The sequence below is a fragment of the Coptis chinensis genome, chromosome 5, assembly GCF_015680905.1.
Source record: "Coptis chinensis isolate HL-2020 chromosome 5, ASM1568090v1, whole genome shotgun sequence".
Lineage (NCBI taxonomy): Eukaryota > Viridiplantae > Streptophyta > Magnoliopsida > Ranunculales > Ranunculaceae > Coptis > Coptis chinensis.
Genome location: NC_141460.1, coordinates 77,370,369 through 77,396,896, shown reverse-complemented (window position 1 = coordinate 77,396,896; position 26,528 = coordinate 77,370,369). Strand labels below are relative to the sequence as shown.

Sequence of the window (26,528 nt, the reverse complement as noted above, 5' to 3'; positions counted from 1 at the left end):
GTGGTAAGAGGCGTAAGAAAAGAGCTAAATAAATTTGATGTAATATGATAGGTTTTGGATTATTTTGGATATTATATGATTATATCATAATCATAGATTTTGGACTGCATAATCATAATCATAGGTTTTTAATTTCTTTAATTTTTTCGATTTTAAATTACAATTCTTAATTTCTTAAATTGCACAATTGTTAATTTCTTAACTTCTATGCACAAAATACCTCTTAATTGGCCCAAGTTCTGGGGCAAAACTAGAAAACTGTTTTATTTATTTAGTTATTTTTTTTTCGATTCACCAGCTTAACATGCATACACAATCATTTTTTCTCCACCAGTCAAAAGTAAAATTTGGACCAGTCTTCTCTATTGAATCTGTGGTTGTCGATTAGCTGATTCTTAGTTAACAGTGACTATGGTCATTTGTTTATGGCGACGTTCAAATTCCCACATCTAAACGATAATGTGGAAATTGATTTCAGAATTCATTTGTTTGAATTTTCTCATGATAAGTCCAAGTCAGAAGGAGAGTCTCTGTGGGAGTGCAGTAGTGTTTCGTTACTTCGTATGGCTAGTCTGCTGAATCTCAGCGTAGATATAGTCTGCTTGGGATGTCATGTAATGGAATTGGTGAATTAGAAAAATCCCACACAGCCAGCAACAGTTATAGTTCGAAAGTCCCACACAGGAACATAATAGTACATGTAGATAGATGTGCATTCTCTCCCTGGTACCAATCAATAATGTTCAGTTTCAAGAAAATAATAATCCGTGAGCGTAGCAAACTCTTGAGGTCGGTTTCAAAAGCCCCCTAAAATCCACTTCATTGGTGTCTGTCTGTACCCCCAACCAAAAAAAAAAAAAAAAAACCTTTCCCCATTACAGAATCCTCCCTCCACATTTTCTCTCCTTCTCTCTCACCTCATCTCACTTCATTTGTCTCCAAAAGCCTCGGTAATATTCACTTCACTTCGTTTCTGTCTGTCTGTATACCTCCCCCCTCATCCTTTCTCTACTTCTTCACCATACCCAGCCTCTTCTCTTCTCTCTCTATCTCAGTCTTCTCTCTTCTCCACCTCCACTACGCTCACACCCACTGCATAGCAGTAAATCTAGTTAAGCTGTTATGTCCAAAACTGGCCAACCTAAAATATCCAAAGAGTCCGACATTAAACGTTTCCAAACATGAGTCTCAGTTTCAAAGGTTCAGAAATGGTAGTAGTAATGGACTGATTTATGCGGCCTCTTAAAACATCGGCCGAATCAATGAGACTGCCGGACTACTAGTAATTGACTATCATGAGCACATGAAAAAGAGATTATCATGATTCATGAGCACACTGGACCACATAACACAGAATACTGTAGAGAACAAATAGAAAGAAAGATCTGTTACACTCTGAAGGAAAAAGGAGTTCTTTTGAAGCTACGCAAGACTGCTGCATCCCCGGGAACCCAACAATTTTACTTGCATCCAGATTATAAGTTTATAACAACACTTAACTTTTCACAGATGTTCAAAGTCGGACACTATCCAATTCGGAAAGAACCATTGAAAGATGTTCGAACTCACTCTCCACGAGAGTTTTACTTGTGGGTGTATTTTTATCCTTCCATCATACTGCCTTGTTGCAGGGACACCATTCAAAGACTGTCAACAATGCCAGATGCAATATCTGCTATGTTTAATGAATTCTGCTGAACAGAAGTTAGAAATAACAATCCCAATAAAATAGCTTTATCAGATCCTCTTATGTTAAAGTTGCTGAAGACTTTTTGGCCATGAAACTTAGCTGCAGTAAATGTCACGAGTCAACAACTTCCTCTTGGGCACCTGAAATTGCATGTAAGCATTTTCTGTAAGTACCAAAGCTCACATAGTCGCATGTCAATAAGGGAAAAACAGTTAAAATGAGAACATATGTGATTTTGCATTGAACAAAATGCTTAGACATGGGGACACAGGACACCTTCCCGTCAAGTATCTAAGTCGTAAGCTCACATAGTCGTGTGTCAATAGGAAAGAACTGATACAATAAGAATGTACGTAATTTCGCACTTAACAAAATGAGTAGACATGGGGACACCTCCCTGTCGTAAGAAGCACCACAAAAGGGACAAGGAACCCAGCATTCTTTCTCATGATAGGCTCTACCATACCAAATGAACTTTCATACATATTTAGTAACCAAATGCTACTTTAACTAATAGGGCGGTTATATGAACTCCACTTAAGTGATTCCAAATAAACTCCACCACTCAAAACTATGAATTAGAGTTTTGGTGGAAATGTTCTCCACACAATAGAGATCAACCTCACAAATAACAGTTGTTTTGAAGATGTCTAACCCCTTCAAAAATTGTTTAGAACATTGTGGTATCTAATGGACCTAATTCCGAAAAAACGTTTGACAAGTTTAAATATATTGTATAAGCTGATTTTTGGTGGGGGTGTTCTCCGTTATGGGATGCCTATCTCCACCAAAAATCAGCCCTCAATTCATCTTGTAACTCCACTTTTAGAGGTGGGAGTTATTTTCAAGTCTCGATAAGGTGGAGTTCATATAACCACCGCCCTTAACTATCACACTATAAACAAGACTAGCAAGTACTAGAAAACATAAGAATAATGTACCAAACGAATGCACAGTATGAGGTATATAATAGTTCTGAAAAGTCCAACAAATCACACTAAGAAATCCGAGAGGACAGTCCTTCATTTATAATGGTAGTCAAGCAACTCACTTAGTTCATCAACAAAATCAAAGAACTTTTAGCAGATATGATAAGATGAAAAATCACAGTAAAGAAGAGATAATACCAGTTAACCTTAACCACACTATCTCAAGAAATAACTAGTTAGCCATATAGTAAAATCAAGCACATCACCTTTAGCACAACCTTTTGGCAGGCGCTTGAGAAGCATCTCCATTTCTTTAGAATTTGGTCCACCTTCCACAAACAAGTCCACTAGAAGAGAACTAGTTTTTGCATCTGGTGAGAAACCCTTGTCAAGTATGATATTGAGAAGTTGCATTGCCTTGTGGGTATCATTTTTTTGGTCTAGGTATCCTTGGACCATGATATTGAATGTGAAATCATCTGCAGCAAAACCTTCTCTTGCATCTCATAAAACAAATCTTGAGCTTCTTTCGAATTCCCTTCTCTAAAACATCCACTAATCATTACATTATATGTCCTAGTGTTAACAAGTTGCAAATCCCTGGCTGAGAGGGTACGAAAGAGTTCCTTGGCCTCACTTATTTTACCATCTTTGCACATGCCATCAATGATGATGTTGTAAATTAGAAGATCAGCTTTCATTCCATTATTTTCCATCACACAGAACATTTCCATTGCTTCAGCAGAACAACCATTTTTGAAGAGGCCATCCATTAATGAACTATATGTGAACTGGTCTGGTTTTCCCCACAAGCTATCATGTCTTCCAGAAGCTCTTTTGCAACCGAAACTTCTCCACTCTTGCAAAATCCAGCTATCAGGGTATTATAGGTTATAGTGTTGGGTTTGAATCCCTTAAGTTGCATCTCCTTGAAAACTTGAACTGCCTTGTCCATCGTCTTAGCCTTGCAATAGCCATTGATCAAAATGTTATAGCTGACTACGCTAGGACCATGACCTCTAGCGACCATCAAATCAAAAACACTTCTTGCCTCCTTCATCCGCCCTTGCAAACAGTATCCATCCATCAAACTATTGCATGTGGCTGTGTGAGCCTCGTCACCTCTTTCAATCATTGTCTGGAATAGTTCAAATGCTTCATCGACCATCCCGTCTTTGCAAACTGCGTCTATTATAATACCATATGTGTGTCCATCTGGTAAGATTCCCGTACCTGTCATTTCATTGAACAGTCTTATTGCATCTTTCCCCTTCCCTGAAGTGTATAAGCCATCAATTAAAGCATTGTACGTGAAAACAATAGGATTTATTCCTCTTTGAGACATTACTTGAAATACCTCAAAAGCTTCGTCTGTCCTACCTTGTTTGCAAAGCGCATCCATCAAGATGCTAAAAGTTATAACATCCGGTGAGACATTCTCAGTTAACATCTGACCAAATACTCTCTTGGCATCTTCCCACTGGTTTGAAAAGCATAGGTGCCTGATTAAAGAGGTAAATGTGACAACATCAGGTTTTAAACCTCTCTGAGACATCAGTTGTAACAAATCATAAGTGTCGTTTGTCCTGCCTTCTTTACAAAGTGCATCCACCAACATGCTAAAAGTTATGACATCCGGTGTGACATTCTGCGCCAACATTTTGTCCAATAAATGCATGGACTCTTTCCATCGGCCAGATCTGCATAGCCCACAAATCAAAGAGTTGTAGGTGATAACATTAGGTGTAAGGTTTGTGGAGGTCATTTCCTTAAATAGATTCCATGCCTCCCTCACCAAATTCTCCTTACAAAGGGTGTCGATAAGCATAGTGTATATATGAACATCAGGAGTAAACTGTTTCTTTTCCATTGCCCTCATGAATCGAAGAGCAGCAGTAGAATTCACAGACTTGCAAATCCCATTCATTACTGTCCCAGAACTGACTTCATTACATGGATACCCGTTTTCCAGTAACAGCATTAGGTTCAAATCCGCGTTTCAGAATGTTCCCGAAAACAGCAAAACCGAAATCAACCCGACCCATATTGGAGTAACAACTGATTAGTGTATTAAGTGTAACAATATCAGGTTGAATACCAGCTGTATCCATCCTTTTGGACATAGATAAAGCGATAGAAAAGTGTTTCATCTTGACAAGTGCTGCTAGTAATTGGTTAAAAGGGAAAATGGAAGGCGAGTGTTTCATCTGAATCAACTTATCGAACAAACCCAAAGCCTCATCAAGTCCAAGTGTTCCTGATTTACAAAATAGGAGAAAGAGGAAGTAGTAGAACTAGTCTGGGAATGGAAAAGAGAAGGAAAAATTGTTACCAGCTTATTATTATGTTGGCGACCCAAGAATCCAACAACACATGCTGCTCTTCTCCACATCGCCATTTCAGTTAGCAGCACAACTCTATTTTCTTTTGATTTCGAACGAAATTATCGTGGTCTGTCTGAAATCGGAATTTTGTCAGGCAATGTTGAAAACTTGAAATATCGGATTTTTTTTTTTTTTTTTTGATGTAACAGTAACCCTTTTATTAAACCAAACGTAATTTACATATGCCCAAGATATCATAAAGAACTTGCATATTTACAACCATTGGCGCCTGATGCCACCATACAGACGAGAAAGGCAGAAGGAAAGACAAGTCTCGAACAGGCCCATTTGAAAAGTGTACATTCGATTGCCGTAATAATCTATAGTTCTTTTCTTGAGCCGCTGCATGCGATGCTAGCGCGTCTGCAGCCCCATTTGCTTCACGATAAACCCAACTGAAGTGCACTTCTTGGAAGTTACTCAGTACTATCTTAATCTGAGTAACAATTCGAGCTAGTAACCAATGACAGTTCAAGTTTTCATCCGTTAAAACCTTATATAGCAATTGAGAATCTGTTTCTACCTCAACCTTCATATATCCCGCTGCCACCACAATTTGAAGTCCATATAATAGAGCAACAAATTCCGCTTCATTGTTGGTTGCGAAAAAAATTGGAATCGATGCTCCCATTATAAAATGACCTGCTGAATCCCTGAGTATACATCCTCCCCCTGCATATCCTGGATTCCCAATAGAAGCCCCATCTGTATTCAGTTTAACCCTGCCTTCGTTGGGTGGAAACCATTTAATATAAACAAACATTTTTTTCCTATGCTTCTGGAGGGACATAACTTCCGTAACCAGCTGTATATGTTTTAAGGCTCTGCTAATGTATCGAAATGGATGCGGTCGCTTACCTTGAAACCTTGTTTCATTTCTCGCGGTCCAAATAAACCACAATACCCCAACAAAGTAGCAGCACTGCACTTCACCATTTTGCATTGTCCTTATATATTTTAATAAGCACAATAACTGATCCTTAAAACTACCAACATTCATATTCCTCCGTTGAACAAGGCCACTCAAATTTGTTCCACACCAAATAGCTCTAGAAAAGGAACACTAAAAAAAACATGAGTCTGTGTTTTAGGAAATCTCTCACACATGGTGCATTCTGGATAAACGTGAAAATGATGAGATGCCAAAATATCCGCTGTTGGGACGACACCTTGCAAGCATTGCCATACGAAAAATCTTTGTTTGAATGAGACTTTCATATTCCAAACATGTTTGTAAAGATTGTTATCCCGAACCATAGTATCTGTTGCTGTAATCAACTGAATGCAACCATTATATGCAGATTTCACCGAATATTCTCCATTATCCTCCCATTTCCAGATCAAAGTATCCTCCTCATTTGGTGTTAAAGGTATCGAAACAATTCTCTCCACATATTCTACAGGCCAAAATTCATTTAACCTCTCCCAATCCCAGGTATTGGTATCCATGTCAATGAAGTCCGAAACAAGGTGAAAAGGATAGTCTAGTGGTTTCCCAGTAAGTTCAGTCAAATCCTCAGAATGAGGAATCCATTTTTCCTCCCATGCATTAATAGAATTACCATTCCCCAGCTTCCAGACCGATCCAGCATTGATAATTTTTTGTGTTTCACAAATTCTTTTCCACATAACTGATGAAGTAGATTTTACTTCCGCCTTCAAGAAACTGGAGTTGTGAAAGTACCTCTGTTTCATTTGATGAGCCCATAATGATGTTGGATTCATTAGATCCCAACCTTTCTTTGCCAGTAAAACATAATTTTGTAACTGCAGTTCCTTGATGCCCAGCCCTCCATTATTCTTTGACATACATGCTAGCTTCCACTGGAAATAATGAAGTTTCCTTGTTGATGGTGTATGGCCCCATAAAAAAGATCTTCTGATAATCTCCATTCGATCCAAAGATTTTCTTTGGTAAAATTGTCTGAGGACATAGCATGAGTAGGCAGCGAAGATAAAACTGAATTAACCAGAGTGAGTCGGCCTGCCTTAGATAAACAATTAGCTTTCCATCCTGCCAGTTTCCTTTGAAATCTTTCCAGAAGAGGACTAAACTTCTGAACTCTACCCTTCCCTGTTAAATGTGGTACTCCCAAGTACATTGGCAAGACAGAAGTAGACGACATCATGAAACTTCTTCTCAAAAAATAAACAAACCTTCTATGCAATTTGGGGTGATGAATTATTTGCGACTTGGTTCTGTTGATAGTCTGACCTGACACTCTACAATATTCCTTTAGCAGATTGTTCAAATGATGCTGTTCCTCGAATCCACACTTACCTAGGACTAAAAGATCATCAACATACATTAAATGAGACACCGGTTGACAGAATCTCCCCAATTTGCAACCATGTATAAGCCCTTCTCTGTTCAGTTTCAAGAAGTTCAAAGACAGAAGCTCTGAACATAAAATAAAAAGGTAGGGCGAAAATGGATCACTCTGTCTTAGTCCTCGAGATGGCTTAAAAAAACCATGTGCAGCACCATTTAGTAACACAGAGTAAGAAACATTCTGAACACAAAACATTATCTTGTTAATCCAGTCCACCGGAAACTCAAACTTGGTCAGCATCACTCTCAGAAAACTCCATTCAATTTTATCATAAGCTTTCTGCATATCAATCTTGAGAGCAAAATATTTAGCTTTTCTATTCCCATGCCCTCTTATCTTATGATAAAATTCATTTGCAAGCAAAACATTGTCATGAATACTTCTCTTGGGTAAAAAGGCAGTCTAAAACGGACCAATAATTCTTTACAGGATAGGTCTCAATCGATTGACAATAATCTTAGAGATAATTTTGTAAACCACATTTGTCAAACTGATTGGTCGAAAATGTTCCGGGAGTGAAGGATTCATGATTTTTGGAATTAAAGCAATGAAGGAATGATTTAGCTGGAGGGAGAAAGATCCAGAGAGGAAAAAACACTTTACTATCGCACTTACTTGATCCCCCACCAAATTCCAGAAATGCTGGAAAAAAAGGCCTGATATCCATCCGGTCCTGGAGATTTAAAAGGCTTCATATGCTTCAGAGCAGTGACAATTTCATTAGTATCAACTCGTCTTAACAAATTGGATTTTTCATCTTCATCCAGATATGGTGCTTGAACATTAAAAATCTGTGACATTAGATCAGGTTCCGAAGTAGTCATTGTGTCCTCAAAAAATTCACTGAACCTATCACCTATCTGTCTCCTTTCAGTTAAAATTCCACCATTTCTATCTCTGATTGAGTGTATATAATTCCTCTGTCTTCGGCAGTTAACCATGTTATGGTAGAACCTTGTATTCTGCTCTCCAAATTGGAACCAATCTAGACAAGCTTTACGCCCAATGATTTGCTTTGCGTACGGGATATCATTATGTTCCAGTATCAAATCATTCTCCACCCTGAATAACTCTTCTGTCTCATTATCATACTCTATTAATCTTTGAATCCCACTCAGCCTCTGTAAAACACATTCCAACTTATGTTCCACCTCACCAAACACATGCTTATTCCACCATCTTAAATTTTTTTGACAGTTTTGCAGCTTCTTACATAAGACAAAAGAAGGAGAACCCCGCAACCCATGTTGCACCCACATTATTTCAAACCTGAAAGGCCGTCTAACCATTACCCTGTCTTGTAACAACTTTAAAATCAGAAACTTATGATCAGAACTGGTGGCCAACTCATGATAAACTCTACAGCCAGAGAATCTTAAACGCCAACCTTCATTTGCCATCATTCGATCAATTCGTTTCCATATTCTGTGCCTCCCATTCTGTCTATTTGTCCAGGTATAAATACTACCCACAAAACCCAAATCAAACAGCTCACAATCATCAATCATATCCAAAAAAATTCTAACTTTGGAATAATTGAAAGGTTTTCCCCCACATTTTTCTTCTGAACAAGTTATTTCATTAAAATCTCCCATGAGCAACCATGATTCATTATTTGTGGGTTTAAACATAGTAAGAACAGGCCACTGTAATCTCCTAATGCCTGACTTAGAGTTTCCATATACACATGACAAAAAGAAACATTCATGTACTCCATTCACTCTTGTTGAGATTTTACAGTGAATGAACCAAGAGTCGAACATCATAACTTCTACAACCACACTTTTTTCCCAAAAGATCCACAAGCCACCAGACATCCCTTGGCTTGGAACTACAAAAGACTCGAAATCCCCTAATCTTTTAATTAAACTGACTCCTTTATTTACAGAACACTTAGTTTCCATAACAAACATAAATATAGGCCTGACATCCTTGATTTTCTATTTCAGCTCCTCCATCATCGAAGGTCGGCCACTCCCTCGACTGTTCCAAGCTAGTAGACTCATGGAAACTTTGGGGTCTGCTTACGGCCAGAACCCTTAACCGACTGATGCTTTTTTCCTTTCCCCACTGAATTCTTCTGCAATATGTTAGGGCTCACAGCATCCACCTCACAGTCATTATGAATAGGAGTTTTTCTTCTAGCTTCTCGATCCTCCACAAAGAAACTTTCAACCAGTTCATTGACATTCTCCCTGTCTTGTTTCATCTCATCCTTGGCTGCTACCCCTTGCGATATTTCTTGTCTTTTATAAGAGTAACCCTCCTGTTGAACAGCCTGATGATGTAGCTGAGCCAAATCAATGAAATGAAGCTTCTTAGGATCAGTTGATATCTGAGCAAAGCCAGGCGGGCATTCCAGTTCATGTAAGGGATGAAAATTGTTGAAATTCATTCGAGTTGAAAAGCCCAGCTGTCCAGGGTTGTGCGCTTCCACTGCTAGAGGTAGGTGATCATGTGGATTTTTCCAGCCAAGGTCATTGCTAGGACCATCAACCACATGCAGTTGAGGTGACGATATGTTAATGATCATGGGACCTTGTAAAGGTTCAGCAGTTATGTTCATGAGCTTTGAATTAACCGAGGAGTCAGCTACATTTGTAATCATCGGAAGAAAAGGTTGGTTTAGATCAGTGGTAAACAACAATGAGAAGCCAGATACAATTCGGTCTCCAAATGGTTTTGGAATAGTGTGAGTTTTGGAAGAGTAAAACTGAAACCTTTGTCCTCCTGGTGAAACTCAAACTTCATTCCCATGACTTTCTTCAGTTACATTACAAGCTGCAAAATGATGTCCAATGAAGCCACACTTAAAACAGAAAACTGGCAGATACTCAAAAACAAAAGATATCCAGTCAACTCCATCAATGGATTCCGGTATGAGAAAGCCAGGTGGAATTGGTTCGTGAACATCAAGAACCACTTTAACTCGAACACAACTTGGTTGTGTTTCAGTCTTAGGATACAACTCCAGAAACTTGAGATCAGACATATCAAAATAACCAGATTCAACCAAGTTCCCCTCAATAATCTCCTTATCCAAATAAACCTCAGGATAGTTATTTAAATGCATCCACACATAAAACTTTGAGAAATTTAACTCCTTGGTTTCATAGAAGTCCGTCCATGGTATAATCTGAAAAATGTGTTGAGCTACAATCCAAGGCTGCCCCAGCAGAAGTGCAGCCACAGGTTCTTGAGACTCCATATTGATTTGATATATTTCACCTTTGTACAAACCCATGTCTTCAATCTTAAAAGGGTACCATGCTTTTTCAAGAGCTGATTTAATAGTGCTCATATTCAACCTTCCATCCAGAACACGACCAAACAGAGTCATTTTATTATATCCTACATATATACTCTTCATTTTCTCAAAGCTGGTTATCATTGGAGGATCTGTATAAGGCATCTTCATCTTGGCAACAAAATCCATAGCAAGAAGTTCAATAGAATTTGGGTGCTTGGAGGAAGACAAAAACTTGTTTGTGTTAGGGCTCATGTAGAGAAGGAATTGAAGAATCTTGATTTGAAAAACTGTGAAGAACCACTGAGCTGCCAACCACCTTTTATACAGCCCAAATTCACCAGCATTCCCTCCATATTCAAGAAGTCTCAAATCCACCTCATTTCTTACCCATTCATACAAGTCCATCTGTTTGCAGAAAACCCCATCATCTATCCATAAGCTCCTTTGTATATGTCTAATCCGCCAAAACGAATGTAATCCTCGAGTTCGTACAGGTTTACAGTGTAACTGTATTTTACATTGTATCATTTTTACTAACTGTTGGAGTACCTACACAAGACTCTCCCATGAGTGAACTGTAATTTTTTCTTTTTGCTCAATACAATTATCCTTTGACTAAAAAAAAAATGTTTTCCCTGGTTTTTGTAGGGTGATTGATTGAAATAAAAATGTGTGTTAATTGGGTTATTTTACCTGTTTACGAAGCCCATATTCATTTACACAATTTGGGCTTTGGGATAGCTAATTAAGTCATTTTTCAGGGTCCTATAGGCTCTGGTACTATGACCCTTACTCTTATGGAATTTGCAATAGGTCATCTGGTCTCTGGTCTCTGGTACCCAGAGAGCCTGGCTTAAGTGGAGCTAGCCAACAACTCAGTAGCACGTGATTTCAAACGAAGTAACAAAAAAAAAATTGCTAATGTTAAAGTCGACAGTTATGTTTGAAGAGTGAGGTTAACTAATATAAATGTTTTCATGGGTTTTTGAATGGTGTTGTGGAATTGACACCCATAAAATGGGACTAGCATCCATTTGGTAAAAGGGTAGGTGGTTATTCCACCTGTGTCCCTTTTGTTATAAAAATCTTACTTAGTTTTTTTAATATGTATGAACTTGTTTTTAGAAAATAGGTTTTGGGCTTTTTTCTTACTTTACATTAGAAATAGTCAAACCACGTTTTCTTCACCACGACTCCACACACGATCTCCTCTTTCACATTACGTGATAAGTGGATATGGAGTGTTTATCGCCTTATCTTCTTCTATAAAATCACTCGAACTACACAAAAAACTTCAACTTTTTAACTCCGTCCTTTTACTTTTGTCTGTTTTACATAAACTATGGTTTTGCTTATACTGGAGTGCATCTGAGAGTTCTAAGAATCTGCTTAAGTTCTGTCTTGCGGATCCTTAGTCGTTGTATCCTAGGAGGTGTGTGCTAGAGGCCGTTAGCGTTCATACCGGAGGCAATTTCACCTTCAGGGCATTGTGTTTTCATAAGCCTCGACTGTTTGTCGCAACTGCTTTATTATATTGGTTCTTATTGATTATTGCTGCTGGACTTCTGGTAACACAATATTAGTTTTCCAACAATCTGAAGGTGAAATTTGTTTGTTGTACTCTTTTACTTCGTTACTAATCAATGGAAAAGTATGGTAAGTTGTCTGTCAAGCCTGAAACTTTCGATGGAAAGAATTTTAAGCGTTGGCAGATGAAAATGAAGTTTTATCTGACGACCTTGAAACTTGTTGAATGGACTACTGAAAGTAGACCGATTCCTACTGAAAATGAACATGAGCCTGCATGCTCTGATAGACTTGAAAAATGGGATAAAAAAGACTACTTATGTCGTAATTATATGCTTGATTGTTTAACCCGGGAGTTGTATGATGTTTATGTTGTATGTGCTTCTGGTAAATTATTGTGGGATGATTTAGATAAGAAATATGCAACTGAGGATGCTGGCTCTAAGAAATTTTTAGTAGCTTAGTTCCTCGAGTTTAAGATGGAAGATAACAAACCTGTGGTTTCTCAAGTTGAGGAATTGCAGATTATCCTTCATGAAATTATGCAAAAGGGTTACAATATCTGTAAGGGGTTTCAGGTTGCAGCTATTATTGAAAAACTCCTTTCTTCATGGAAGGAATATAAGAACAGCCTGAAACCCAAGAAAAAAGAGATGACCATGGAAGACCTCACTATGAATCTTCGCATTGAGAAAGATAACCGTATTTCTAAAACAAAAGAAGAGATTTCTGAACTGAAGTCTAAGGCTAACCTTGTTACTGGAAAGCCTGGTAATACTAGTTCTTCTAAGAACAAAGCCCCGTATACCCAGACCAATAAGAAGAAACCCTTTTGGAACAAGAACAAGCAGTCCCAGCCTCAATTCAAGAAAAAGCCATATCTTCCTTATATTTACTGTTAAGTTATGTGTGTGGTACTCGTGGTCATATTGTGGGTGACTATAAGCACAAGAAACTTCCAAATGATGGAAATAAAAATAAGGATAAGGCACAGGCCAATGTGGTTCAGGATGGCAACTTCTCTGTTGTTGTTACTGAGGTTAACCTGGTTAGCAATATGACAGACTGGTGGGTAGACACTGGAGCTACCAAACATATTTGGGGTACTAAAAGTGCTTTCTCCACCTATTCTGTTCATGGGGAATTCCTCTGCTTCCAGAGTTGCTGGGAAAGGGACTGTTCTTCTGAAGTTCACTTATGGGAATATTCTTACACTGAAAGATGTGCTGTATGTTCCTGATATTAGGAAAAACTTAGTGTCTGGTTCCATGTTAAGTAGGAAGGGTTTTAAACTTGTATTTGAGTACGACAAATTTGTCCTGACTAAGGGGGGATCTTTTGTGGGAAAGGGTTATCTTGATGATGGTCTGTTTAAGCTGAATGTAATTGAATATGAGATTAATAAAGCTTCTATTTCTGCTTATATCGTTGACTCTTTTGATTTGTGGCATGATAGACTTGGGCATGTTAATAATGCATCTATTAAAAAGTTAATGCATATTGGTAGTATACCTAAGTCTATTGCTTTAGATAACAAGAAATGTGAAGTATGTGTAGAATCAAAATATGCTAGAAAACCTTTTAAAAAGGTAGATAGAACTTCTAAAGTGTTGGCATTGATTCATACTGATTTGCGTGACCTTCATGGCTATGTTACACGTGGTGGCAATAAATATTTTGTTACTTTTATTGATGATACTTCACGTTTCTGCGATGTTTATCTTGTGAAAAGTAAGGATGAAAGTCTATCTAAATTTATATCTTTCAAAACTGAGGTTGAGAACCAGCTAGAAAGGAATATTAAGATACTCAGATCTGACAGGGGAGGTGAATATTCTGGACCTTTTACTAAATTTTGTGAAGATAATGGTATTATACATGAGACTACTACCCCTTATGCTCCCCAGTCTAATAGGATAGCAGAAAGAAAAAATAAGACTCTCAAAGATATGATCAATTCAATGATTAATGTCTCAGGAGCACCTAAGAACCTGTTGGAAGGGGGGGGGGGGCGTTACTCTCAACATCTTATATCCTTAATAAGATACCTTTTAAAAACACATACAAAACTCCATACGAGATGTGGAAAAAGAAGACACCTTCTTATAAATACTTGAAAGTGTGGGGGTGCTGGTCTAAGGTGTTTATTCCATCACCCCAAAGGACCAAACTTGGCCCTAAAACAGTTGACTGTGTTTTTATTGGTTATGCTCAGCGGAGCAGTTTTTATCCCAGTATTGAATCTAGGGATGCAATCTTTATTGAATAATTAGTTTTTAAATCTAAAAATCAGTTTATTTATGATAATACCATTATTGAATCTAGGGATGCAATCTTTTTCGAAGACAAGTTCCCTTTTCTTGAGAGGTCTGAAAGAGCATCAGTTGACTGTGTTTTTATTGGTCATGCTCTTTTAGACCTGTTCCTAGAGTTAGAGAGGATTCTTCGTCAGGAGATGAATTTGAACTCAAAAGGAGTAAAAGACCCAGAATTGGAACCTCCTTTAGACCTGATTTCCTTACTTATTTAGTAGAGGATGACCCTCAGACTGTTTCTGAGGCTATGTCCTCACCTGATGCTATATTTTGGAGAGATGCCATTCATAGTGACTATGATTCCATTATAACTAATCACACTTAGGAGTTAGTGACCTTACCTCCTGGTTGTAAAACTATTGGCAATAAATGGTTGTTCAGAAAGAAACTAAAGGTTGATGGATCCATAGATAAGTTTAAAGCAAGGCTTGTAGCTAAAGGCTAAAAACAAAGAGTAGGAGTTGATGTTTTTGACACCTACTCTCCTATGATGAGAATAACTTCTATTAGAATGTTAATTGCCTTTGCTTCTTTACATAATCTTGTAATTCACCAAATGGATGTTAAAATGGCATTCTTAAATGGTGACTTAGAAGAGGAGCTTTATATGGATCAGCCTAAAAACTTTGTGATCAAAGGCCTAGAGCAAAAAGTTCGTAGACTAAAGAAATCTTTTTATGGTCTAAAACAAGCTCCCAAACAGTGGCATGAGAAATTTGATTATGTAATGACTTCTAATGGTTATATTATTAATGAGGCAGATAAATACATATATTGCAAGTTTGAGAAACAAACTGGTGTTATTATTTGTCTATATGTGGATGATATGTTAATCATCGATACCCACTTAGAAGTAGTCAATAAGACTAAGTTTTTCTTGGAAAAACACTTTGACATGAAAGATTTGGGTGTTGCTGATGTTATTCTTGGTATAAAAATCATTAATAGGTTAGATGGTATTACTTTGACCCAATCTCATTATGTGGTGAATGTGCTTAGAAAGTTTAATCAAGTTGACTGTATACCTGCCAAAATACTATGTGATTCTAGTAAACAATTGAGAAAGAATACTGGACCTGGTGTATCTCCTTTAGAATATTCTAGAGTAATAGGCAGTCTCATGTATCTTATGAACTGTACTAGGCCAGATATTGCTTACGCGGTAGGTAGACTAAGCAGATACACTATTAATCTCATCTCTGAGCATTGGGAAGCTCTTATTAGAGTTTTGAGATTTCTGAAATGTACTTCAGATTTTGGTGTTCATTATGGAAGATATCCAACTGTACTAGAGGGGTATAATGATGCTAACTGGATTGTTGATTCTATGGAATCAAAGTCCACAAGTGGGTATGTATTTACCTTAGCAGGAGGTGCAGTGTCTTGGAAATCTACCAAGCAAACCTGCATTGCTCGTTCCACTATGGAATCTGAGTTTATAGCTTTAGATAAAGCTTGTGAGGAGGCGGAGTGGCTCAGGAACTTGTTGTTGGATATCCCTATTTGGCCTAAGCCTATTCTACCTGTTTCTATTCACTGTGATAGCCAAGCAGCTATTATGAGGGCCCAAAATAATTCCTATAATGGAAAGTCTCCACATATACGCCATAGACATAACACTGTGCGACAAATGTTACGAGATGGGATCATAGCTATTGACTTTGTGAGGTCAAAAGATAACATAGCTTATCCACTAACTAAAGGCCTAGCTAGATAGCTTGTCTTTAGTACATCGAGGGGGATGAGGTTAAAGTTTATTAAAGACTGAAGCCTATTTGTTAAAATCACCGATAACTGTCACCCAACCTTAGTGAATGGAGATCCCATAAACAAGGTTCAATGGGAAAACAAGTTATTCGAGTGATTTGTGGAGGTACTGCTGATAGGGTTATATACTAAAAGCATTACTTTTGTATTAACTCTAATTCTTTATATTTTGAATGAGAATCATATGGGCAAATGTTATACATATTATATATGTTATTAGTTATATGCATGTGTCTAATACTTTATGTTGTAGATGATATGATGTGAACACACAGAAGATTATATCATCAGTACCTTATAAAGTATAAGTAATCGTTCACAACCTAGATGGATTTGGACAAACCATTGGTACGGTTGTAGTATAATCTGGTATTAGTCTATCTTGACTATAAGATTATACTAGTACACTTTGTGTGTATTGAACAGGACCAAGTGAGGTTGCTTCTCCTTATACTGACTATATAAGAGAACAAATGCCTCTGTTATTATGGATGCTTGTCCTCTTAATCCGGATATAATAACGGGCACTTACGTGCATTGTACATTATTTTAAATCATCAATGAGTGAGATTCATTGGTGAATCAACAAACTCGATGGATTGGATAATGACATTGTATGTAAGGTGTGCTATTGATTATAGAAGGAATCTGTGTCCCGCAAGAAGTCGGGTTGATGATGTCCCCTTGAGGAGCTCAAAAAGATTGTCATGTAAACCTTATAGGTGGATTTATTCCGACATGACAATGAGGTAGAGTGGTTGATAAGTGCTCAAAAAGTGCAATTTAACCCTCGATTATGCCTCTTGTTTAGCCATCTTAGTGGACTAATAGTGTTTGTAAATTATGTTTTAAGATTCTACAGGTGAAAAAGGAGTAAAATGGAGCAATTCGGAGCATTAAGAATCACATGGGAAGCCCGTGGACAATCATGGAAAAGGCCAAGGAATTGAAGCTATTAAAGATGCGACTTATACCTATTTTAAAGCCCATTTGGAACCCCAAGACCAAATGATTCGTTGCTTGGACCAAAGCCCGCAAAAGAGGATAAAAGGATAGAGCAGAAGAGACAAAATAGGCTTACGCGTCTGGGACGCATGGATCGAGCATCCAAACACATTGATCAAGTATGGGATGCATGGATCGAGCGTCCAGACGCATTGATTAAGTCTGGTATGCATGAATAGTGCGTCCAGACGCATGAATCGACACTGTAGCCAATTCCTTCTTAGTTTTGAAGACGAAGTTGGACTCTGAAAGAAGTCTATTTGTATTAGGAAACAAATGACGGTTTGGAATGCCTCTAGAGCTCATTGTAACCCCTATAAATAGAGGACCTAAGTACCTCATGTAATTGGCCAATTCATCTATATTCTTGTCTCCAGAACTTGAGGCAGAGAGAGATTAATAATAAAAGATCGATTTTAACTAGCTGAGTATTAATAAATTAGTCTTTCTAGTCTTATGTTCTTCGACTCTTCTTCTTCTCGTTCTTCGTGTTCTTCTTTCTATATGGAAGGCTAATCTTCTCCTTCAAAGGAGGAGATGAAGCCAGTGCTTAAGGTTTAATGATTCTTCTGGTTCATGGTGTTCTTCAATCAGGTTAGTTCTTTGTGTTTGTAGTTATTAGTTCCATTGCCCACACCAAGGGATGGAAGTATAGAATAGGGTTTATGTTTTGCAATATTAATATCATGCTAGTGTTCTTTACTTTTCTTCTAGTAGTATAGTTCTTTAGAGTTAGGAAAGTATTCTTTGTGTTGCCTTAGAAGGGGTAGCTCGGGGAGTGGTGCCTTGGGGAAGTATTCTTTGTGTTTGCCTTAAGTGGTGATTCATTGAATGACGCTCTATTAGGAAGTACTCCTTGATGTTGCTCTTGGTAATACATTGAATGGCTGCCCGAGCTTACATAAAAGGAAAGAAGATATTAATAGCATAAACATAGGAACAACCTTAAGTAGAGTTAATTGTTAACGATGTTTCGTCCAAGAGGGCATCGGCACTTGCTCGATTGCCTAATTGTAGTCTACTTGTAAGAACAACCATGAAGCAGAAAGTCATAGATTAAAAGTATTGGTGGATTCTAATATCTTGAATTCCCTCTCTTATAAATTCCCAATAGTTTAGTTAATTTAGTTTAGTTTAGCATTAGAATCTAAATCTCTATAATCATAGTTTTTAATCCCTTAAACCCCTTTCCAAGTCGTCCTTCACATAACATACACTTAAAAGTGGAACGATACCATACTCATCCTTTACTTATTGAGGGATAATTAGGTTTTGATACGCTTCTATTTGTTCAACGACCATCATCTATCTACATCATCCATACACCATCTACACACAAAAAGGAGTGAGTGTCAAATGGCACTGCTGCCGGGGATATAATTAATTGTAGCCCTGGAAGGAGTGTCAAATGGCGCCGCTGCCATTTTAAGTTGTTTATGTTTAATGTTTTCTTTCAAGATTAGAACTTTCAATATTGAGGTAATTTTAGCCGCATCATCCAACCTTTTAAGAAAGAAAGAAGCTTGAAGGACATCTCGAAGACAAGATCTACCATCCAGGTTAGTCGAATCTTCATTCTTTTTATTGCTTTCTTAGTATAGTTGCATCATAGTTTAGTTTTATTGCTTTCTAGTATAATTGCATTTAGGACCTTTTCAACAATTGAAGTTGTAAGCCAACACAGTGAAACATCAAACTCTAGTGTTTCTTGTCTGAATCTTGACAAACGGACTATCGTCTGTGGGCAGTGGTACTTAAGCAATCCAAGTGATTCACCATAACCCTAGAAGAGACAGCTTTAGACAACGGGTGAGATACTAGTTGCAAAGCCCAACCCAGTTGAAGGAAAGTAGTTTTACATTTTAGTATAATTTAGAATAGTTGCATACTATTCAAGCATTGTAGGTAGTTTTTCGTTATTTTTGCATAGCATTTTCTAGTGTATTCCCCGTCGTCCATATCATCATCCGGTAAGAACACAACAGTGGACAAGGTTTAACAACCGACTCACAAGAATACTAGATGAGATTGATACAATGGCCGCAAGCAATGATGGAGGTGTTTTGGACACCAATAATCCTGAAGCTATCCCCCCAAGCCTGAGAGGAAGAAGGCGGCGATTTCTATTCTCCAATCATTGGAGACCCACCCAACAGTATTGTTTTTCTAGAGACAGAAGCTAATTAGTTTGAACTTAGAGCATCAGTAATCTCTATGCTTCCAAAGTTCAATGGTTTAGATAATGTTCAACCTTATGTTCACATGAACAAATTTCTATCAGTCCTCAGAACTTTCAAGAACCAGAATATCAGGGATGAGAGTATCAAGTTAATTCTTTTCCACTCTCACTCCAAAGGTAAAACATCCAAATGGTTAACTACACAGCCGATCAATTCAATCAACAACTGGGAGAAGTTGAGAACAAAGTTTATGAACAAGTTCTACCCACCCACGTAAAGGCGGATGCCATGCGCAAGCCATCGGCAATTTCAAAGGAAAGGTGGTGAAGAATATCATCAAAGTTGGGAGAAATTCAATAATCTGCTAGTCTCATGTCCACATCATGGTTATGATAAGAGCATGTTCGGCTCATTTTTTCTTCGAGGACTTTCTACTATGAACAAGCGGATGATCTGATCAATGCATCAAGGTAAGTTTACATCATTAGATGGAGAGGAAGCTTACAACTTTTCGAGAATTTAGCTGAAGACACTCAACAATGGAGTACTAGCAACGAGGACATAGCTAGAGTGGAGGGTGCCGAAGAAATTTGGCAACCAAATTCAAGAAGACCCAAATCAAGCAATGCTATCAATTATGGCAAGCCTATTAGCGGGACTTGAAAATCTGAACAAGAAGTTTGATGGAGTTCTCCATGAATCCTCCAAAACCAAACAATTTACAAGCTAAACCTCGACCATCCAAGCCTTGTTATACCATTTGTGAGCTATGTTACGATGAAGGCCACACCTTGAAGAGTGTTCAGACTATCATCGGATACTAATGCGAGGCATGTAGTATTAACTCTTTAGGAAGAAATAACCGGTTCAATCAGTCTGAGAATTATTGGAAGCCACAAAATACAATTGAGGAGGAATTTTCCTCCGAGGATTCGAGAATCGATCCAAATCGGTTCGAATAACCGATTATCAATTCCAAAACCGCCAAAAAGACCATACAAAATCAGCGGTCATACGGAACCCGGCAATACCAAGCCAACCACAAACAGAGAGTTAGTACGGATCTTATGAGTGGATATATTGCCCCTACCCTCGGTCGATCAAAAGCGGTTATCCCACATTTGGAAGAAGCTATCACCACCATTGTCGATTAGCTGAAACAGACAAATCAAAGAACCCAGAAGTTGGAGAATAACTTTAGTGTCATTCAAGGCCAGATAGGGCAAATCATTTGCCGCCGGCGGATAGTTCAAAAGGAGCATTACCAAGCCAGTCGGAGCCAAATCCGAAAGGAAGAGGTGTCCTGCAGGTGGATAACCTGGAGATTACTCAGTTGAATGCCCAAGTTAATTTTATCACCACTCTGAGGTCAGGCAAGAAAGTTGATAACAAGATTGTCTATGAACCAGGAAAAGATTCTGCGGAGCCTAAGGTAACTTATGTCCCCACCATCCCACCCAGTTCTAACATTCCAGATATATCTAGTGTTGTGCCACTTGCTTAAGAAACTGTTGCAAAAGAAGTTGAAGGAACTATTATGGAAATAAGTAAGAAGAAGCCATCACGAGTGACTCCACCTGTCACTCCACTATTTGTTACCAAGCCAAATGAAGCTGAAACAAGAGAACCGATATTGAAGAATCCGCCACCACCATTTCTTTCGAAACTAGTGAATACCAGAAAAGATGACCAGTACAAGGAGATTTGCGATGTATTTCAGAATTTACAGATTAATATCCCATTTTACATTTGCCATCAAGCGAAGTTCCCTCGTATGCCAAAATTTGAAAGATCTAGTGAAGAAGAAGACCAACATTCGAAAGAAGCTTTTATCACTCAGCGATGTTCATCATTACCTACAAAATCTATTGGTTGTGGAACCCGAAGATCACGGAAGTCCAACTGTTACATGCAGAATTGGAGATTCTTTAGAGGAACAAGCTTTATTAGATTTGGGTGCCAATGTGAATCTTCTACCATATTTCGTTTACGAGAAGTTGGGCTTGAAGGATCTAAAACCGACTGATGTTACTTTACAGTTGGCAGATAGATCAGTGAAGATACCTAGAGGACTAATTGAAGATGTCATAGTCAAGATCGAAGATTTCTATTATCCGGTTGATTTCATAGTACTCGACACATAACCTACATCTGGTAGGCAGATACCAATCATTATAGGCAGACCATTCTTGGCCACTCCAAATGCACTCATCAACTGTTGAAATGGTAATATGACGTTATCCTTTGGTAATATGAGAGTCGAAACCAATATTTTCCATACGTTACAGCAACCACAGGAGGTGTGTGCTATGAACGAGGTTTGTATGATTGAAGCGTTAGCACAAGATTATCTGACTCATTCATATCCTGCTGACGAGTTGTTGAAAGCTCTGACAGACTCAGACTGTGAGGAACTTAGTGTTGAGGCAATGCCTGATGGACCATATAAAGAGCTTAAGAAGGAGCCGCCTAAGCTAGAATTGAAGCTTTTGCCGTCTACACTCAAGTATGTTTTCTTAAGAGATTTGGGAACCTACCCAGTAGTCATTGCATCAGATTTGACTAAGGAGCAGGAATCCAGGTTAGTAGCACTTTTAAAGGAACACAAGTCAGCTATAGGTTGGACAATTGATGATATCAAGGGGATCAGCCCTATGTTAGTTCAACATAGGATTCATCACGGAAGAGGATTCCAAGACTTCTAAGCAAGAGGTTGTCAAACTCCTTGGCCAGGCATTATCTACCATATTTCGATAGTCGATGGGTTAGTCCGGTTCAAGTTGTGTCGAAGAAGTCCGGAACCACGATGTCGAGAATGAGAACAATGAGTTGATTCAACCGGGGATTCATTTGGATGGAGAGTTTGCATTGATTACTGAGGAAGTTAAATAGCGCGTCGAGGAAAGATCATTTTCCATTGCCTTTCATCGATCGGATATTAAAAAGATTAATTTGGACAAGCTTACTCTTTGCTTTTTGATGGTTACTTTCGGGATACTTTTAGATCCATATTCACCACGAGGACCAAGAGAAGACATTCACATGTCCTTTTGAGGATTATGCATCATCTCTCCTTAGTTCTTAAGCGTTGTTGCAATACCAACTTAGTTACGAGGCTGGGAAAAGTGTCACTTCATGGTAAAGGAAGGGATCTTGCTGGAAGGAATTCTAGTAGATTGAGCGAAAATGTCTACAGGAAGTAAGCATGTTGTCGAAAGATCAGTTTTGAGATGGAAACCTAAGTATTCCCCACCTGTTAGTTTATGGGATTTACTCCCTGTTGACCTTCAAAGGAAGATTATTTCTATGGCTCGTGTAGGGTTCGATAAAAGTCTATTTGCACATAAGAGGAGAGTGCGTAAGCTAGATTGCTGTAAGAATTGCCATTCTAAAACTTGTCCTGGGTTACATCCATTAAGAGAAAATTGTTGGTACAAGGTATACTTTTGTCAATCACATGCTGAGAGAGATCAGAAGAATTCCTACAAAGTGGAACCTAGTGGGTGGGAGTACTAGTCTTGAGGATCTGACTATAAAGGACTCAAAAGTCTTGAGGATCTGACTTTAAAAGACTCACATTATGTCTTGGGGATCTGACGTAAAAAGACCTAAAAATTTGTTTCTTAAACTAATTCTGATATTCAGCATCAATGGTAATATCCTACCTTTTTCTCATCTATTTTATTTACTTCTTTATACATTGAGGTCAATGCATGCATAAGTAGGGGGAGGGTGTACTTGAGAAATGAATTTCGAAAATTAGTTTTCAAAAAACGAAAATATTTTTGTTTATATATCAGTAGCATGAGAAAAATGAATTTTAATGATGAGTCTGGGATATATATTCTATACTGCTTAGTGTTGAGTTTGATAGATAGTTAATATTATTGATTTCATTACTGCTTAGACTATTATTATGCTCGGACATAGTTCTTATTGATAGAATTCTTTATCAAGGCACCACTATAGTACTTGGTCAGTTTTGTATACTTTTGCTAGAAGAGAGATTTAAACCCCTAGTAAACTAGAAGTACAATTTTTAGACTTAGCCCGTGAGACTTGAGCTTTATACCCATTCTTTGAAGAGTTCTTATGAAAAATCCGAGTCTTAGTGACTCAACATCTTTCGATTTTTATGTCGTTGTAATATAGTCTCATTATTCGTTGATTTGGTTAATCGCGAAGTGACATCAAGCTGGGGAGATAGCCATTAGGTCTTGTAGTCTATTCAAAGCAAGTATCATATTGATAAGTCAAGTAGTGAACCCATTCAGCCTTTATCCCACCTAGTAGGACCATCATGTTAAACCCTTTTGAGCCTTACAATAAGCCATTTTCTTTCATAAAACCCTTTTACCCGTCACCCAACTCGGACAAGGAGTATAGCCAAAATCTTTATCAGCCATACCCATATATTTCGAGAATACGAGGGGCACAAAGAGGAAGAAATACCACAAAAGGAAGATTACAAGGAAATATCGAGGAGAGATACAATGAAGTCCATCATTACATTTCAAAGTGAAAGAAGCTAGTGGAAAACAAGCATATCGATTACTAATCAAGGATATACCACCGAGCTTTAAAAAAAAAAAAAAAAGGTTGAAAGAATGGATGGAAAAGCTAAGACAAAGGAAGAATTTTTCTGCAATATAGAATTTGAAGAAATCTTCCAAAGAAAGAAGCAAAAACCTTAGTGTGTTTTTGAAACAACCTTAGAATCCTTTTTACCTTTCCTTCATAAACCAATACCCAAGCCAAGTTACAACCCATGACTTATCACTACAGTATGGTACGAAGTCTAGAATAGGTGAGAGGATGCTAAAGTGAAGGACCCGACACTTCATATGTGATTGACATTCTTTCCATGAGACTACTTTCATTCAGAAGTCTGTTTTTCAAGGTAGTATGTGGGATGTTCGTATGCATTATTCTTTTCTCCACATACATGAGGTAAAATAGTAGACCATCTTTTGAGAGATTCTTTGTTGAGAGTATGACCGGTGAGGATTTAAAGTCGAGATTATCTATCTAAAGGTAAACTAGGGATTACGTTTCTTGGATAGGAGAGTATAAGAGATTGACTAAGTACAAACATAAGCCTTGATTGAGAATTTTGTCAATTTTTACTATCTCCCATCATAATCTATGAGTCTTTGCAGCAATATAGTTAGCAATGGATACCATATGTTGGAGTAAGCACTAAGTGGGTAAGGAATTTCTCTCTCTGAAAAATACTATCATTCTTGAACATACTATTGATTGATTTTGTGGGTATATCACCTGAAAACCCTCACGAGACTATAACTCGTCCTTTTTGGGGAACTTAAAGGTTTAAAGCCTTGTTGTATATGGTAAATGCAATCGCGATGCCTGGGAAAGTGAGTTAGGATTTTATTTTTGTTATTAGGATGTGATTTTGATCACTTATCTATTTTTTATCTTATTTGCTAAGAGACTAGCAAAAGGCTAGTTGGGAGTTGTGATAAGTACTTAAAAAGTGCAATTTAACCCTCGATTATGCCTCTTGTTTAGCTATCTTAGTGGACTAATAGTGTTTGTAAGTTATGTTTTAAGATTCTACAGGTGAAAAAGGGAGTTTTGTAGAATATTAGAGAAAAAGGGGTAAAATGGAGCAATTCGGAGCATTAAGAATCACATGGGAAGCCCGTGGACAATCATGGAAAAGGCCAAGGAATTGAAGCTATTAAAAATGCGACTTGGACCTATTTTAAAGCCTATTTGGAAGCCCAAGGCCAAAGGATTCGTTGCTTGGACCAAAGCCTGCAAAAGAGGATAAAAGGACAGAGCAGAAGAGACAAAATAGGCTTACGCGTCTGGGACGCATGGATCGAGCGTCCAGACACATTGATCAAGTCTGGGATGCATGGATCGAGCATCCAGATGCATTGATTAAGTCTGGGATGCATTAATAGTGCGTCCAGATGCATAAATCGACACTATAGCCAATTCTTTCTTAGTTTTGAAGACGAAGTTGGACTCTGAAAGAAGTCTATTTGTATTAGGAAACAAATGACGATTTGGAATGCCTCCAGAGCTCATTGTAACCCCTATAAATAGAGGACCTAAGTACCTCATGTAATTGGCCAATTCATCTATATTCTTGTCTCCAGAACTTGAGGCAGAGAGAGATTAATAATAAAAGATCGATTTTAACTAGCTGAGTCTTAATAAATTAGTCTTTCTAGTCTTATGTTCTTGACTCTTCTTCTTCTCGTTCTTTCGTGTTCTTCCTTCTATATGGAAGGCTAATCTTCTCCTTCAAGGGAGGAGATGAAGCCAGATCTTAAGGTTTAATGATTCTTACGGTTCATGGTGTTCTTCAAAGGGTTAGTTCTTTATGTTTGTAGTTATTAGTTCCATTGCCCACGAGGGGGATGGAAGTATAAAATAGGGTTTATGTTTTGCAATATTAATATCATGCTAGTGTTCTTTACTTTTCTTCTAGTAGTATAGTTCTTTAGAGTTAGGGAAGTATTCTTTGTGTTGCCTTAGAAGGGGTAGCTCGGGGGGTGGCCGCCTAGGGGAAGTATTCTTTGTGTTTGCCTTAAGTGGTGATTCATTGAATGGCGCTCTATTAGGAAGTACTCCTTGATGTTGCTCTTGGTAATACATTGAATGGCTGCCCGAGCTTACATAAAAGGAAAGAAGATATTAATAGCATAAACATAGGAACAACCTTAAGTAGAGTTAATTGTTAACGATGTTTTTCATCGAGGGGCATCGGCACTTGCTCGATTGCCTAATTGTAGTCTACTTGTAAGAACAACCATGAAGCAGAAAGTCATAGATTAAAAGTATTGGTGGATTCTAATATCTTGAATTCCCTCTCTAATAAATTCCCAATAGTTTAGTTAATTTAGTTTAGTTTAGCATTAGAATCTAAATCTCTATAATCATAGTTTTTAATCCCTTAAACCCCCATTTCCAGTCCTGTCCTTCACATAACATACACTTAAAAGTGGAACGATACCCTACTCATCCTTTACTTATTGAGGGATAATTAGGTTTTGATACGCTTCTATTTGTTCAACGACCATCATCTATCTACATCATCCATACACCATCTACACACAAAAAGGAGCGAGTGTGAGCGGTACTACTCAAGGACATAAGAAGTTGATTAATGT

At 37.9% G+C, this 26,528-nt stretch overlaps 1 protein-coding gene and 1 pseudogene across 2 annotated transcripts; both read right to left on the bottom strand.

Annotated features, from left to right (window-relative positions):
* Nucleotides 1-1,229: 1,229 nt before the first annotated feature.
* Nucleotides 1,230-5,077, bottom strand: LOC147499026 (uncharacterized; annotated as a pseudogene). The gene is made up of 2 exons (XR_015195668.1): nt 2,886-5,077; nt 1,230-1,830 (listed from the first exon to the last, which is right to left on the bottom strand). The product of XR_015195668.1 is annotated as an uncharacterized LOC147499026 (transcript).
* Nucleotides 5,078-7,947: 2,870 nt separating this feature from the next.
* LOC147499025 (uncharacterized) lies at nt 7,948-9,153 on the bottom strand. Its single transcript, XM_086563400.1, has one exon. The coding sequence runs from the start codon at nt 9,151-9,153 to the stop codon at nt 7,948-7,950; it is 1,206 nt and encodes a 401-aa protein (XP_086419526.1).
* Between the last annotated feature and the right edge of the window lie 17,375 nt (nt 9,154-26,528).

Excerpts from the sequence above, each read along its gene's own strand:
- LOC147499025 (XM_086563400.1), bottom strand. The coding sequence starts at position 9,153 with ATGTCTGGTGGCTTGTGGATCTTTTGGGAAAAAAGTGTGGTTGTAGAA.